Source organism: Leguminivora glycinivorella, chromosome 1 (assembly GCF_023078275.1).
Source record: "Leguminivora glycinivorella isolate SPB_JAAS2020 chromosome 1, LegGlyc_1.1, whole genome shotgun sequence".
In the NCBI taxonomy this organism is placed as follows: Eukaryota; Metazoa; Arthropoda; class Insecta; order Lepidoptera; family Tortricidae; genus Leguminivora; species Leguminivora glycinivorella.
In genome coordinates, this window is record NC_062971.1 from 1,503,365 (window position 1) to 1,521,228 (window position 17,864).

Below are 17,864 nucleotides of genomic sequence, written 5' to 3' on the forward strand. Positions count from 1 at the left end.
CAAGGGCCCCACCCGCAAATGCCGCGGCGACTGCATCAGCGGTCTGTTCGCTTTGCTCTGCGACCACGTGGACGAAGACGCGTACTGTCCCGGGGAAGGGACGTGCTGTGCTACTGAGCCTAAAGGGGAACAGACCACGACCAGGCGACCGCCAACCACACCCAGGCCTACTACACCGGTAAGTAGCTTTACTGGTTGAAAAGTGTTTTCCCTGGATAGGCCATTTTTTTTCAAGGTTGTCCACCCTACTTTTTTTGTAACATGGGTATTTTTTTACGCGATTCGTACTCAGAATCGCGAGGTCTTTCGATCCTGATAGGAGATAAAAATGTCCCAAGAATTCCAAACATTTTTCAAACCTTCCATTCCGTTACCGCCATACAAAATGTATGAAAAATTGGTAACGGAACGGGAAAAAACCTTGGGACACTTTTTTTTCTCGTATTAGGATTGAAAGAGCTCGCGATTCTGAGTGGAATCCACATAAAAAATTCCAAATCCAAAAAAAGGCGTGGGCGAGGGGGGGGTACCTCGAGGCAACTGCTAGCGGGTAGGTACTTAACGCGCGACCGCGAGCGAGTGGCGTAGGCCTGCTAATGCACCAAAACCTACTACATCGGTAAGTAAATATCTTCCACAAAGTGTTTTCCTGCCCCGTCATGGGCAATCGAACATAAACTGAACAGACTACGATCGAACGACCGCTCATATTACTGAGCCGCGATTAGTTTGGGATTGAGATAGCTGTCAATTCATACAAGCTTTGACGTATGTATCTGGCCAACCTGTCATTGCCCGTTCCGCGCAACTCGCCAACTAATTTAATCTACCGGAGTATTAGGTAAAGAGCATTTCTGTACTATAGAGGTGTTTTAAAGAGTTCTTTAGTATTTTGGTAAACAATAAACTTCAAGTTGCCTACTAAATATATCCCTTTCTGAACGATTTAGCGTATCACATGCAATAACATGTCCTGTAACCCTCGACTTAACCACAGTTCCCCGCTGACATTGCCGCCCACCCCCTCTCGGTTACCTCACAGTTACTGTCTGTCAAAAACACGAACAGTCGACCTGTCATATTTCACTCTTACAAGCATAGTACGCGTTCGCCTACACGAGCTTAGACTGTGTGCTAGGAACGCGCCTCTTTCATAATTATATTTGATCGCCAGTGTCCGAGGTGTGACTTAACTGTAGGTATGTAGTTATGATATTGACATCAGACAGAAGTTAACATGTCCGACCACTATCTAACATGGGTCTTCTGTGACTGTCTATTAAAATTAACAGTAACTTTCTGAGCAACATTTGAGACAGAAGGGCTATAAGAGATTACAGAACGAAATTTCTAACAAGCACTATACCACTGCACTGAAGTCAGGGTTCGAATCAAGATAATTACGCTGGGTGATAATTATTAATGTATTATCACGTGTGTGTGCGATAATTCACTTTTTTTTCATAAGAAAAAAGGACGCTAAATATAATATTTATAACAATAAACGCTTCCTTTTTTACACAAAATAAATAGAAAAAAATAAAAATTACAAATTTTGGCATTTAATATTTAACATAAATCGCCACTACTTTAAAAAAAACTTGTATCTTCGTCTGTCAATGAATTGAAAATTGTAGTAAGTATGTATGGAATGCATATAGAGTATAGACTTATTACTGCGTTTTAACTTGCAGCGTGAGATACGAGATTTTTTCAAAGTAGTGACGAAATCGACATTTTGTTCAATTTGTTCTCCTAAAACCAACTAAGATCCTCCATTTTGTTATCATCAATCGGTAATTATCTTTTTGACCTTTCATTATCACGATAATCATCGTGATAATTATCGTTGATAATTATCCTTTCGAATCGGACCCTGCCGGCGTATCATGCTTACAATTTTATCACTCATCTGTGTGGATAAAGTATCCGTCACGCTTTGGCAAGTGTGTCAGTGTGAGAGTGACTGATGTCTTATCCACGTGAATAAGTGATAAAATTGGAAGCATAATACGCAGGCTGACTGCAATACTGTCTAAACTTGTCCACCCTTTATCACGTCTTCAAATTAACAACCCACTAACGATCTCTTCCTTCCCCTAGTGGCCGACATCCAAGTACAAGGAGCATAAATGCAAAGGAGACTGCATGGGAGAAATGTTCGCGCGCTGGTGCGACCACGTGGACGAAGATGCTTACTGCCCGGGAGAGGAAAATGCTGTGTGGCGGCGACTAGGCGACCACCTACGACTCCTAAACCGGTAAGAGATGGGTATAGCTTGTCTTCTCTCTCTAGATTAGGAGATTGTATGGGAGATGTGACTATAAGGAAGATGCTTACTGCCCGGGGGAGGAGAAATGCTGTGGCGGCGACTAGGCGACCTCCTACGACTCCTAAACCGGTAAGAGATGGGTATAGCTTATCTTCTCTGTCTAGACAAGGAGACGTATGAGATATGTGACTATAAGGAAGATGCTTACTGCCCGGGGGAGGAGAAATGTTGTGTGGCGGCTACTAGGCGACCACCTACGACTCCTAAACCGGTAAGAGATGGGTATAGCTTGTCTTCTCTCTCTAGATTAGGAGATTGTATGGGAGATGTGACTATAAGGAAGATGCTTACTGCCCGGGGGAGGAGAAAATGCTGTGGCCGCGACTAGGCGACCTCCTACGACTCCTAAACCGGTAAGAGATGGGTATAGCTTATCTTCTCTGTCTAGACAAGGAGACGTATGAGATATGTGACTATAAGGAAGATGCTTACTGCCCGGGGGAGGAGAAATGTTGTGTGGCGGCGACTAGGCGACCTCCTACGACTCCTAAACCGGTAAGAGATGGGTATAGCTTATCTTCTCTGTCTAGACAAGGAGACGTATGGGAGACGTGACTATAAGGAAGATGTTTACTGCCCGGGGGAGGAGAAATGTTGTGTGGCGGCGACTAGGCGACCACCTACTACTCCTAAACCGGTAAGAGATGGGTGTAGCTTGTCTTCTCTCTCTAGACAAGGAGACTGTATGAGATATGTGACTATAAGGAAGATGCTTACTGCCCGGGGGAGGAGAAATGTTGTGTGGCGGCGACTAGGCGACCACCTACTACTCCTAAACCGGGAAGAGATGGGTGTAGCTTGTCTTCTCTCTCTAGACAAGGAGACTGTATGAGATATGTGACTATAAGGAAGATGCTTACTGCCCGGGGGAGGAGAAATGCTGTGTGGCGGCGACTAGGCGACCACCTACGACTCCTAAACCGGTAAGAGATGGGTATAGCTTGTCTTCTCTCTCTAGACAAGGAGACGTATGAGATATGTGACTATAAGGAAGATGCTTACTGCCCGGGGGAGGAGAAATGTTGTGTGGCGGCGACTAGGCGATCTCCTACTACTCCTAAACCGGTAAGAGATAGGTATAGCTTATCTTCTCTGTCTAGACAAGGAGATCGTATGGGAGATGTGACTATAAGGAAGATGCTTACTGCCCGGGGGAGGAGAAATGCTGTGTGGCGGCGACTAGGCTAGATGGGTGTAGTTTGTCTTCTCTCTCTAGGTTAGGAGATTGTATGGGAGATGTGACTATAAAGAAGATGCTTGCTGCCCGGGAGAGGATAAATGCTGTGTTGCTGTGTGGCCGCGACTAGGCGACCACCTACGACTCCTAAACCGGTAAGAGATGGGTATAGCTTGTCTCTCTCTCTCTAGACAAGGAGAATGTATGAGGAGATATGTTGTGTGGCCGCGACTACGCGATCTCCTACGACACTTAAACCGGTAAGAGATGGGTGTAGCTCAGATTCTCTCTCTAAATAGACGAGGAGCACATCGTAGAGGAAGGTGCCTCCTGCCCATACACGTATCTAGGCAGGCAAGCATGGTCGCGTGATAAATGGTAAAACGTCAGGCTGTCTTTTTCGCACTACTTGTAAGTGCGAATAGGATGGCCTGACGTTTTATCAGTTATCGCACGACCATGCTATCGGTGCAGGAGTCCATAAGAATGCGTTTTATCTATTACTTGTTAGAAATTGGTGGTTATCTTTATGTTATTTATAAAAACCATATCTATCTTCCTAGAACGACTGTTTTAACACTCGTATTGAATCTCAAAAGAAAGCCCCAAGGCACTTAGTATTATTAGTATGGTACTTGGAATTACGCCACATCCCTAAATTTATCATGGTCCCTTTTTCCATCTCAAAAACAAATTGCCAGCGCCCCGATATCCAGGCCTTGTAGACCTGAGAAGAAACCCAGTTCTGCTTAGAAACTATACATATTTGAGGAGTGTCTTTTCAAAAGGACTTATTTCTATAAGTCAACAGAGGTTATTTATAACCCCCGACGCAAAAACGACGGGGATGCTATAAGTTTGACGTGTCTGTCTGTATGTTTGTCTGTCTGTGTGTGTCTGTCTGTGGCATCGTAGTTCCCGAACGGATGAACCGATTTAGGTTTAGTTTTTTTTTAATCTGAAAGCTGAGTTAGTCGGGAGTATTCTTAGCCATGTTTCATGAAAATCGGTCTACAATGCCACGGTCGGGGGTTTTTTTCAAAATTCTAATTTTGTGGTTAGGTTATTATCTATGTCTTCCTTGAGAAATAAACCTTGTTGATTTATAGAAATAAGTCCTTTTGAAAAGACACTCCTCATTTGTTTTCTGTTTCAGGCACCGCTGCCCCGTTGCCCTGGTTACTGTCTGCTGAACATCATGGCGGCATTCTGCGAGCGGCCCGCCGTGCTGGTCTCGCACACGCAGTGCAAGACTAGCGGCTCCGTCTGCTGTGACAATAGCAGGTAACGATACTTACCTTTGTATTTATTTATATGATACTAGCTTTTCCCACGGCTTCGCTCGTAAGAGACAAAAAGTAGCCTATGTCACTCTCCATCCCTTCAACTATCTCCACTTAAAAAATCACGTCTATTTGTCACTCCGTTTGGCCGTGAAAGACAAACAAACAGACACACACACTTTCCCATTTATAATATTAGTATGGATAACTTCTATATTGCTATAGTTTGTAGGTTAGGTCAAAGAGGATCGAGTATTATAGAGAGTTACTGTCAAAGTAAAATATGTAATCACAGTGCATAGACTGCCATCTCTCGACACAGGCTTAAAACTTTTGAACCTCAGTTTTGACAATTTGGCACATATTGTTTGCTTTGTGTTAAAATGTCAAATATTAATATTAGCGCCATCTAGCCGAGCGTTTCCCAAAGGTGTAACGTCATCTAGGCCACCGTACCTTTTTTTCTAGGGCTTTGAGGTACGTTTTTTTCTTAGACTTTATCCGTCTATACGGAGTTACATGTCTTTGGTTAGGTATAGGTTTAGCTTAGGAAAGTCTACCGTCTCCAATTCTCCTTTAACTGCTCTAAGGTTAACTGGAAGATATCCCTTAATGGGATAGGTTCGCCTTTGTACAAATGATGTGTGTATTCTTTTTTTCCTGTTATATGTGTTCTTATTTTTGTACAATAAAGTGTATTACTACTACTACCTTTGGAAGACTTTCTGAATTAAACTTATAGGTAATTAGATCTGTAAAATCGCTTTTTGTGTCGTTTAATGTGAACCGCTATTTTGTACTGAATACGCTGCGGGAAGTAGTACGCCGCATGGCGAGAAATTAAAAAAAAATATTGTTTTGACTTATTTTCATTGGCGGTGGTGTCTGCTTCCCATCAGGTACATAATAAAGACTAACATGGCGCAGTCGGTAGGATGCTAACCTACTGTAAGATTTATTACTGTTTACATTTAATTCATAATTTATTGTGCGAAAAGGAAATTGTAACTCGTGTCGATTTAAAACACTCCCTTCGGTCGTGTTTTAATTTATCGCCACTCGTTTCATATGAATCATGTGGTACAAAACATGTATTACAATATGGTAGGTTCATTCCTTAAAACTAGTTTAGTTATCACAAATTTCTTTTCTTTGAATCCTACAATTACAACTCTGGACAAAAATGCATGGCTAAAATCATTGAAATATCATCAGAAGTTTAAAAAACCATCTCCAAAGTTATTTCTCAACTGAAACATTGATTGGTGATGGAAAGTTGGATTTTGAATATTTTTTAAATATGAAGTCCGTTGAGCTGGCCGATCTCAACGCCTCGGTGAAAGAAGCACCATTTCAATTGATGCGTTCTGGGTTAAAAGAATGGCTGCATTTAGTAAAAGAAGCCCTTAAAGTTTTGATTCCATTTGCCACTTCATATTTATGCGAGCTGACGTCTTCAACAAATAAACACAATTTATTAATTTATCATAAAAATAGTTTTTTAAGGTTAACCTTTGAATTTTAAAGAATTTGACTTTTTTAAGTAAAAAAAAACGTAACCAGTTTATCATAAAGCTGAACTTCGCGACCCCCTTGGATAGATGCCGCGACCCCCCTGGGGGTCGCGACCCACACTTTGAAAAACACTGCACTATGGGGTTTTTAACAAAATTTTAATTTTGTGGTTAGGTTATTACATTAATTCATAAATCATTCATAATTTATTGTATATTAATCATGTGGTACAAAACATGTATTACAATCTGGTAGGTTCACACATGAACCCTGTTAGTATAAAATGTAACCATGTTTCCAGAGTGCCCCCGCGCACCACGCAGCGGCCAACGACGACGACTCCCAGCACGACGCAAGCGCCAGCCGACCCGCGTCCCGACTGCCCGGGCTCCTGTATCGTCTCCCTGCTTTCGTTTACCTGCTTCCGTGAGTATCATTCTCCTGCCGATTCTTCGCAAAAAGTATAATATACTTACAGCTCTTCTTGATTACGAAACCGAACGTTCCAACAATAGTGAAACTAAATCGAAAATAAAACAGTTTTTAAATGGATTATTACTTAGTTGACAAAACGAGGGCACATTCAAACTCTTAACTCTGGGATTTCACATAAAAACGCACTGCAATAATCCGAAATCAGAAAGTGGATAAAAATTAACTTGCAAGTTTCGATTACAAACAGACAACGGGAAAGTAAATTAAGAGTTTGTAAAAATCACCAATTCTGTCATCACGTCCGCGCAATTTCAGAGTGGTAAGCACATGACTTCAGAGTGATTCTTCGTTGTTATTTCATAATTTGAGATTTTTCTGGATGTAAAAACGAATAAAATGTTAATAGTTCTTGCTTCCACCCCGTGCCAGCCATTAATCGCCCACTGCTAAGCATAGGCCTCCCTTCGTGTACGCCACTTATCCCGGTCCTGAGCTAATCTCATCCAGACGTGCCCCTCAGTTTTTCGAATGTCGTCCACCCAACGAGCCAACGGATGCCAGGCGCTTCTTACATCCGATAGCGGCTGAAGCATCCTAGCTGAAGTAGAGAATAATAACGTCAGCTAAATCAAACAACAGATACCTACGCATTAAATTCCTAACAAAGAAATTTAAAATTTCAGGCAACGCCGAAATGACGGACGTGTTCAAGTGCAAGAAGGCAGGCACGCAATGCTGCGCGCCGAAATCCAAAGTGCTGGAGGTGACCGGCGTGCAGAGGAACGACACGTACCCCCTCGCCACGCCGCAGTACGAGCCCTACACCACCACACCACACCCTCCGCCCATGAGTGAGTGTTTCTCAGAATGTTCCAGCTAACAAGTCCTTAACGAGATTATATTAGTACCTAACTCAGATGATTTAAACTTTCACGATTTTACACATATTTAAAATAACAAACGGGACTTAATCGCGTATTACTATTTTTTAAACACTAACCTCCAACGTTTCAAGGACGGCATTGATGCCTGTGGCTCGGCAGCTTGAGACTCAGCAACAGTATCAGGTCTGCTCAATGAAAAGATTGAATTGAACGAAATTTTGAATATCAGTTGAAATTTGTCCATTTGGACGAGGTTCATTGTCCAATGTCTATCCACACCACAGTCAACGAATAATTCATCATTTAGTCCCTGGTTTTGAAAGATGCAACTGTAATACTACGTCTTATAAATTACTTAGGTAATAGGTAAATACTAATTAATATTCATTATTTACTTTTTCAGCTGTCCCGTATGAACCAACCTACGGCTCGACTATAAGAGTGCCTGAAAAATACAACAAATACGTTTGCGGAGTTAAAGGTAAAACTTAACTATTTTTAAAAACCATAGAAATCTACAACTTAGTGTCTATTGACGTGTTCCATTCCATGTGATGCTGGAAAGACTGCATCATGGCATCTAACCTAGAGTTCGAATTAATTGCTGTTCAGTTTAATACATATATAATAACATTAAGTATTTTTTTCTCTTTAGCTATCAATGCTTACTCTGTTGGTTGTTTGTTCTTCATGATGTTGTGTTTAATAATCATCATTACCATTTCCAGGAACCTCCTCCCGCAGCTCCCGCCGCCTCGGCCGCGTGATGGGCGGCGAGGACGGCGAGCGCGGCGAGTGGTGCTGGCAGGTCGCGCTCATCAACTCGCTCAACCAGTACCTGTGTGGAGCCGCCCTTATAGGCACACAGTGGGTGCTGACTGCCGCGCACTGCGTCACTAAGTAAGCCAAATTTTTGTCATCGTTCGTTGTGCGTCAGATGGTTTACATGTTGTCAGTCATTTATTGACTATAAAAGGTGAATAATGCGTGTTTCAATTGGTGCCGTGACCAGGATATAGATTGAGTAATTAAATTTTATCAGGTATGACTACTACTATAGACATGCCATAAACATCTACTTGCTCAACCAGCACCTGTGTGGCGCCGCCCTTATCAGGGACCCAGTGGTGTGGCACATTGTCACTAAGTAAGCCCAAAAGCTATTTGCATCAGATGTTCCACCTGAAGACAGATGTAAAATTATTGAGTATAAAAGGTGAAATTGTAGCGAGCCAGGTGAGTGGTTGGCAGGCGTGCCGGTTGACAGTAATTTATTGGTGAATAATGCGTAACAGGTGACCGCTTTCCTTATCAGGCGTGGGTGGACTGCGGCACATTGTCACTATACCTATTTGTATCAGATGTTCGACGTGCAAAATTATTGAGTATAAAAGATGAAATAATGAGTGTTTTCGATTGATGTCGTGACCAGGATATACTTCACGTGGTCAATTTGTATGATCAACCTAGGCCGCCCATGGGCCTAGGATAGCCGGATATTAATGACAGATATTTTGTTTTTAACTAAACCATTTTGTAATTTTTCAGCATCGTCGTTCCGGTGACGCCATTTACGTCCGCGTCGGAGATCACGACCTCACGCGCAAGTACGGATCGCCCGGCGCCCAGACGCTACGTGTAGCCACCACTTACATCCATCACAACCACAATAGCCAGACCCTGGATAATGACATAGCGCTGCTCAAGCTACATGGGAAAGCGGAGCTCAAAGAAGGTCAGTCTTGGGCAACCTCAGTCATTCTAACGAGAGTGATAAAAACAATTCAGTTTGCATAAATGGCTTTGGCCATTGCGCTATATCCGGTTTGTGCAAATACGTACCTACATTGGTTCGTAACACATGTGTACCAGCAAATGTGTTGAATGAAAAATTTAAATAATATGTAAATTGAGATGGTTTTTCCTTAAGTGTATTGAAAAAACGTCATACGACACTCATGTGCAATGCCCATTACAGTGCGATTAAAATCAGTTAACGATTCAGCTTTTATCCTTCGGCTTCGGCTCTTATCGGGATCGCATAAGTGCGAGCAAGACTGATATAAAACCCGAGTTATTGTCCCGGATCTGTAAGTTCAGATATAAAACCCGAATCGTTGCCAAATCTATTTTTTATTTTTGCACTTTGTCGGCGTGATTCATTTACATATTGGTACCAAACGTTAATCGTATTGTACACATATCTGCTCTCTTAAGCGCGTTTACTTTAAGCCCGCTTTAATAACTACAATGTAGTATTTTTTCCATATCTCGGGACGCTGGCGTCCCGGACCTTTGGGAGGCGTACGTGGGGCCGAAGCCAACAGCGCAGAGGCCCTTTCGAACAATTTAATCTAAAAGCAAGGGATACACGTATAGTATTATTATTATGATTCTAGGAGTGTGTCTGGTGTGCCTGCCGGCGCGAGGTGTGAGTCACGCGGCAGGCAAGCGCTGCACCGTCACCGGCTACGGTACATGGGCGAGAGTGAGTACACCTATATTTTACGAGTATAATGTATATAAAGGTGGAAACCCATTACACCATATCATGCTATGACCGTGCTATGAACGTGTCAGGCACGGAATGTAACGCGACACGGATGGCTATGCCCACTACAACGTGTCCACATCATTTCATATCCGGGCATAACGAGTTAAGTGACCGTAGTGTCCGCGTATCATCCCCGTAGCATAGACGAGTATAGTGACCGTAGTGTCCGCGTATCATCCCCGTAGCATAGGCGAGTATAGTGACTGAAAGAAGTATGACAACGCGTGTATAACGTGCTTCAAACGGTCACCATACGCGGTTATACCCCGTTTGACCGCCTGCACGCACCGTTCTATCACCGTTGCGTGCCATTCACGGAGCGTTTCGACACCGGCAAAATATCTTCGCCGACAATATTTGACGGTCCGTGCATGGCACGCTACGGGTATGATCGGTGATGGAACGGGCTAGTATGCATAGCCTCATACTTTGTAATACAAAGAATATTTTTTTGTCTGACACGTTCATAGCACGGTCATAGCATGATATGGTGTAATGGGTTTCCACCTTAAGTAGATCAGTACTACCAGTAGGGCCAAAGAGGATCGAGTATTATAGAGAATGACTGTCAAAGTAAAATGTGTAATCACAGTGCATAGACTGCCATCTCTCGACACAGGCTTAAAACTTTTGAACCTCTGTTTTGACAATTTGGCCCATATTCTTAGCTTGATATGTGTTATAATCTCAAATATTAATATTAGCGCCATCTAGCCGAGCGTTCCCCAAAGGTGTATCGCCATCTAGCTCACCGTACCTTTTTCTGTATGGTTTTGAGGTACGTTTTTTAGGGTTCCGTAGCCAAAATGGCAAAAACGGAACCCTTATAGTTTCGTCATGTCCGTCTGTCCGTCTGTCCGTCTGTCCGTCTGTCACAGCCGATTTACTCGGAAACTATAAGTACTACAGTGATGAAATTTGATGGGAATATGTGTTGTATGAACCGCTACAAAATTATGACACTAAATAGTAAAAAAAAAGAATTGGGGTGGGGCCCCCATACATGTAACTGAGGGATGAAAATTTTTTTTTCGATGTACATACCCGTGTGGGGTATCAATGGAAAGGTCTTTTAAAATGATATAAAGTTTTCTAAAAAACATTTTTCTTAAAGTGAACGGTTTTTGAGATATCAGCTCTCAAAGTCGTAAAAAGTATGTCCCCCCCCCTCTATTTTTATAACTACGGGGTATAAAATTCTAAAAAAAATAGAGGTGATGCATGCTAATTAACTCTTTCAACGATTTTTGGTTTGATCAAAGTATCTCTTATAGTTTTTGAGATAGGTTGATTTAACTGTAATTTTTATTTGCTGCTACGGAACCCTTTGTGCGCGAGCCCGACTCGCACTTGGCCGGTTTTTTTTTCTTAGACTTTATCGGTCTATACGGAGTTATATAAGTTTTTGGTATATAAGTAGATCAGCAGGGCTAAGATGAATGGTAGTCTATCGTCACCATGTCTGTCACGATTCAGTATCTATCATGTAAGTGCGAAAGTGACGCATGATATTAGAAACCCGGTCTCCAATACCGTGGTACCGAGCCCGGCTCCGCTCAAATGGTATTACCGAACTCGGGATCATAGGACTGGAACATGACCGGCAGTGGTAGGTCTGCGCCTGGCACTCACCCTACTCGCGCCATCCACCACAAGGATGGCCCATCACCGCAGCCTTATGGGAGCGTGACCCCACACAGCCAAGAGCTACACGAGCTTATTCCACCGTCCCCATTCTACCATCGGACTCTTAGACGCACGGCTGGTCTCCATCCTTACTTGGTAGATATTCCGCGAATTCGCACGAAGCGCTTTGCTTCTTTTTTCTTATGCGCACTGCCAATGAGTGGAATTCCTTACCGGCGGCTATATTTCCGAGCTCATATAACCCGGCAACCTTCAAATCAAGAGTGACAAGGCATCTTCTGGGCGAGCTCACTCCATCGTAGGCCACGTCTTTGCCTTTGGCTAGTCTGTGGCCAAGAGTAAGCCCATTTGTAATAAAAAAAAAAAACAGCCACCGCAGCGGAGACGCTTAAGTGGCGTCTCACACCCAGTGCCCAAGCAGCCGGGTACTGAGGTGTCGATGACATACGAGTTTGTTCGTTGTTAGAAATGACAAAAACACGACCACGATACGGCCACAGTATCAGAAAAGGTTACGTTAGTGAGACGCTTGTGTCTCTTTAGTGCGACCGTGTCAATCGAGTATCGATCGCTACGGATCGTTAACGATTGGCATGTGGCTACTCGGAGTACGCAACCTGAACTTCAGGTTCGTTTTTGCTGAACGCACTTGAACATTTTCAATCCAGAGGGGGGATAAGCAGTCTTGTTTCCTCAAGATGTCATCCGGCGGTATCAGGCAGAGATAGATTAGATTAATTATCAGGTGCCATTTTTATTATAAATGGGCTTACTCATGGCCACAGACTAGCCAAAGGCAAAAACGTGGCCTACGATGGAGTGAGCTCGCCCAGAAGATGCCTGTTCACCCTAGATTTGAAAGTTGCCGGTTGAGCTCGGAAAAATATTTAGCCGCTGGCAAGAAATTCTACTTCTTGGCAGTGCGCACATTAAGAAAAAAAAATTAACTACTATCTGCTTTAAAATTGAACTACTATCGTAAAATAGTTAATGGTTATTGATCATCTGAGATCCACACTAATATTTTAAATGGGAAAGTGTGTGTGTGTGTCTGTTTGTTTGTCCGTCTTTCACGCCAAAACGGAGCAACGAATTAACGTGATTTTTAAGTGGAGATAGTTGAAGGGATGGAAAGTGACATAGGCTACATTTTGTCTCTTTCTAACGCGAGCGAAGCCGCGGGCAAAAGCTAGTACTGTTATAAATAGCTAAGCTAAATATGATTGTAAAATCGAAATTACCAGCTGAGTTTTGTGAGTCTGTTCTTAATACAACATCTAATAATGTGTTCTCCAAATTCCAGCCGGCCCCATCCCCCTGAGAGTGCGAGAAGCCGAACTTCCCCATCGTCAGCGACGCGGAATGTATCCGGAAAGTGAACGCAGTCACTGAGAAGATCTTCATCCTTCCTGCCAGTTCATTCTGTGCTGGTGGTGAAGAAGGAAATGACGCCTGTCAGGTAATTACTAGAAATTTAATAGCTGGAAACAATTCCTGAGTGTGAGAGAGCTATCGATAGTTAACGACGCGGAATGTATTCGGAAAGTGAACGCTGTGACAGAGATAATCTTGATTCTGACGGCCCAGCCACGACATTGGTCTAAGCGCGACAGCGGTGAGCGGCAGCCATACATGCGAATGAAAAGTCCCATCGCTGTGTCTCGCTCCAATGTATGGTCGCCGCTCACCGCTGTCGCGCTTAGACCAATGTCGTGTCTGAGCCGTGATCATGATGCATGCAACTGCGCCGAAATATCGGGAGCTCGACAAAAATCAAAAAACTAATCACGGTCTATGTTCCGGTCAATATCATCTTCATTCTTCCTGCTTGTTCATTCTGTGGGTGGGTGGGATCAATTTAGATTCGAGTAACTCTCAAATAGACCTTACAGCCTGGCGGGTGCTGCCTCTGCGTGCGTCCACGGTTATACCATGACACGGAAAAGGGCAGCATCCGCTCGGTGTACCCCTTACATTTAATTAAAGTGTAGAAGCCCTTCTACGTATTGGCTTCGGCTCCGCGCACGCCTAAAATACGCGAAGATAGCGCGAAAGATGAACTAACTATAAATCGCTCGCTCTCTCTTTTATTCACACGGGAGCGACTATCTTTTGTTCATTTCTAGCGCCGATAGCTCATCGCTTAGGTACTTGTTTTTGGTGGGACCCTTTAGTCACAGTATAATAAAGAGTACTATCGTACAGTATGGCCACTCCCGCTCCCCCCTGAAAGTGCCTCCCACCCGCTTTCGGTTACCTCACAGTTAACATTTTATTTTATTTTATTTTGTAATTTTCAAGGGATAACAAACAACTATACAAATACATTTTATAAATGGAATTACATAATAAGTATTGTTGTATAATAAGTATTGTATTGTAACATTTGTCAAAAACGCGAACAGTCGACCTGTCATATCTCACTCATACAAGCATGGTAAGTAAGCTTAGACTGTGCGTAGGAACGCGCCTCTTTCATATGGGCATTTTCAGAATTTGAGACCCAAGGTTAGCGAAAGTTGTTAACAAAAATTAACTCGCTGTTTTATGACGACAATAAAGCATAAAATCTGTACAAAACTTAACGTTCTGAATGTAGATTATTGCTAAAAGTTTAATGTAATTAACACAAATACAATTTTTTTATTGAAATCTCATGCTTAAAATTATCGTCACAAAATGACAGAAAGTTAATTTTTGTTAACGACTTACGAGTACGCCATATATTTGATCGCCATTGTCCGAGGTGTGCTTGAGTTATCAATAATTAATATAATTATTCAATATCCTCCAATGATTGTTGATATTTTATTTCGTATTTAGTGCTGTGCAAGTGTTGATAGAAGCATGTGTTCCCCAGGGCGACGGCGGCGGGCCGCTGGTGTGCCAGGACGACGGCTTCTACGAGCTGGTGGGGCTCGTCTCGTGGGGCTTCGGCTGCGGCCGCCAGGACGTGCCCGGCGTCTACGTCAAGGTAAACATTTTTTTTTTTGGGACACCTTACACAGATCAACTTAACCCCAAACTAAGCAAAGCTTGTAATATGGGTGCGACGATATACACACTTAAATAGATAAATACATACTTATATACATAGAAAACATCCATGACTTCGGAACAAATATCTGTGCTCATCACACAAATAGATGCCCTTTCCGGGATACGAACCCGGGACCGCGGCTCAGCAGGCAGGGTCACTACAGCCAGACCGATCGTCATTACTTCAAGTATCAATAATCTTTAGGCTGGTTATATCATTAGTGTCACGCGGGCCGACCGCGCGGAGCGATCCGCACCGGACGAATATGTATGAAGTTCAGCGAGCGTTTTAAAGCGAACGGGTCCGCGCGGACGACATCGTCAACTTCATACACATTAGTCGGACTGAGAGGCTGGCAACCTGTCACTGCAATGTCATAATTTCGTTTTCTTTGAACCCCTTATTCGCCAGAGTGACACTGAAACTTGAGAGGTTTCATGCGCTCTGCCTACCCGTTTATAGTAGGATACAGGCGTGATTGTGTGTTGACTTTATTAACATGATTCAATCAAGTCAGGAAAATGTACTAAATGAATTCTCGATAAAAGCACTTTGGGTAAAAGCAGTAATAAATAAATATTATAGGACATTCTTACACAGATTAACTGAGTCCCTAAGCTCAAGAAGGCTTGTGTTGCAGGTACTCAGACAACGATATTTATAATTATTTTGTTAATATAAGTATTTCAAACATTTACTTACCTCAAACTGTATTTTTTTTGCAGGTGTCTTCGTTCATCGGGTGGATAAACCAGATCATCTCCGTCAACAACCTATAGTATTAGACGACACTAGAACTTTTTTTAAAGTCCGAGATTTAATAATGTTCATATTAGGCTCACAGCTGGTTCACAGTGAGCCGATTGTACGCGTATTCTCAAAGTTAGTGTTCACATTGAGGTACCAAGACAGGTATATCTAAGACAGGTACAGGTATATATATTATCTGTGAACCAATTTGTAAAGAAAACGACTAGAAATTAAAAAGAAGTTAATGTTAACAAATCGTAATGTAAACATTTGGTCCATGGAATCTCAACTTCAATTTTAATTGATCCGAATGTAACTTTAACTTTATGCACTTTTGAAACTCCGTCAAAGTCAACAGCACAAAGACAAATTGAATTTATTTGGATATTATTCTGCAGCTCAATTCATTCTAGTTTCCGCGATTCGCCTTAAGCATGCGAATAAATTGCGAAAACAGTGTTTTCGAAACACAATAGTAGGTATAAGTAAAGTCACTATCAGATACATCATAGCCTAGGTGTTCACAAATATTTGAACACACATACTCAAATATTTTTGGGCCCCTATGGCTGGTGACTGCACTAAAAGTAGAAGTGAAAAAAAGACATCCACTTCACTCTAAATGTAAATAAATAAGTTCTTATTTATATTAAGTTAGTTTAAGTTAGGAATATTTAATTTATTTCGGCGGCATTTATTTTTCTCCCACCACTTATTTATTCTGCACCCGATAGGACGCCATTGTTAAACAGCGTGTGTATTCCATACGAGTGAATATCTTAATAACGATTAGTATCGCACCTAAGAAAAGTAAGAAGCCTATCTACGTGTTTTTTTAATTAATAACACAATTCAGTCACCCTAATTGGAATCTTTATAAAATCTTAATTAGTGCACTTAAACTTATTTCTAAAAATCGATCTAATCTAAATTAAAAAAGACGTGAGCAGAGTTCAGCCCCTAGGCACCTATCACGGGACTTATTCTCAAAGCTGTGCTTTTCGTAACCAAGGAGGAGATAAACCATATTTTTAATTGCACGATCCTTTAAATTGCTTCTCACAACAAAATTACCAACTCTTATAGACATGAACAAACAAAGTCATTTAGGCACAAAAATATATAGGTATATTACTTTTCTTGTAGGCGTAGGTGCATTGAGGGGCGTGCATTGTATAGATGCTTTATCCCTAAAGTTCTGATTTAGGTCTATGAAAAATCGCTTTTATAGTCCTCAATACTTATAAATATTATTTATTGTATAATTAAGTTTTAAATATATTCATTTGAGGAAACTGGGTGCTATATAAAAGTTTTCTCTTTTTATATTACCTACATAAATTAGGCCATCAACCTCATTTAAATCAAGGTTTTTTCCGATATTTGTTTAGCAGCAGTTCTCGAAAAGTTTGTACAAAAATTAAGGAAAAAGTTAAATTTGTTTTAATTAATTCCTATTGTGTTATTAGAGATTTTATTAAATTTTATTTCGTCATTAAGGTTCTCTAGTATCTATATTTTCTTAATTATAACAATTATCCTGTATATATCTTACGAAAATCGACTTATATAACTAAATGTTGGTAACAAAATAGGATCAATTAAAATTTGCTGACGTGGCTATGTACAAAGTTAACAGGAACTGCTTTAGACATATTATCTTAAAAAAATGTTTTTAATTTGCACTAAATTTTCCATCCATCTTATTTCTTGACATATCATAAGAAACCTTGATGTCATATTATTTAGAGCAGTTATTAGTTATAGTACGAAAACCAAACAACTATTATATACCGATACGTAATATTTTATATACATATACGGAGCAATCCAGGAGGTCCTAAGTATTTACTTATTTAACTTAGCCGTTAGGTTTTTTACTTGGGTACGAATATCGTTTAGCCTTTACATAATTGAGAATACCTTTTGAAAAAGGAATACATGATCTACCTAATACATAAAGTAGTCCAGAACTTAGGACCACTGGATAAGTCCAATGTACAGGTCAAATGCACAAGAGTTGGCACGAATGGAACGTATGAGTGAATTAAAACATGTACGTGTGTGACAGATTGACCAATATAATGGTAGCTTTTGACAGTTCATTCCATTGTATACCGATAGATGTCACTCACACAAAGTTTCGTTCATTCCATAGTGCCAGCTTTCGTGAATCTATCTGTATTAATAGTTATACAACGAGGATGTTTAGAAGTAAGAATATAGTATTTTAGTAATTTATTTCT

The 17,864-nt window shown here is 41.5% G+C and overlaps 1 protein-coding gene across 1 annotated transcript in view; it reads left to right on the forward strand.

Annotated features, from left to right (window-relative positions):
- Positions 1-17,003, forward strand: part of LOC125232444 (protein masquerade) — a 49,644-nt gene extending 32,641 nt beyond the window's left edge. Inside the window, 13 exon segments of the mRNA XM_048138104.1 lie at positions 4,667-4,794; positions 6,610-6,734; positions 7,427-7,594; positions 8,031-8,108; positions 8,356-8,527; position 9,035; positions 9,176-9,362; positions 10,027-10,098; positions 10,101-10,115; positions 13,132-13,169; positions 13,171-13,287; positions 14,689-14,802; positions 15,594-17,003. Of these exon segments, the coding sequence (XP_047994061.1) occupies positions 4,667-4,794; positions 6,610-6,734; positions 7,427-7,594; positions 8,031-8,108; positions 8,356-8,527; position 9,035; positions 9,176-9,362; positions 10,027-10,098; positions 10,101-10,115; positions 13,132-13,169; positions 13,171-13,287; positions 14,689-14,802; positions 15,594-15,647 (1,269 nt within the window). The 3' untranslated portion in view covers positions 15,648-17,003.
- Positions 17,004-17,864: the final 861 nt, after the last annotated feature.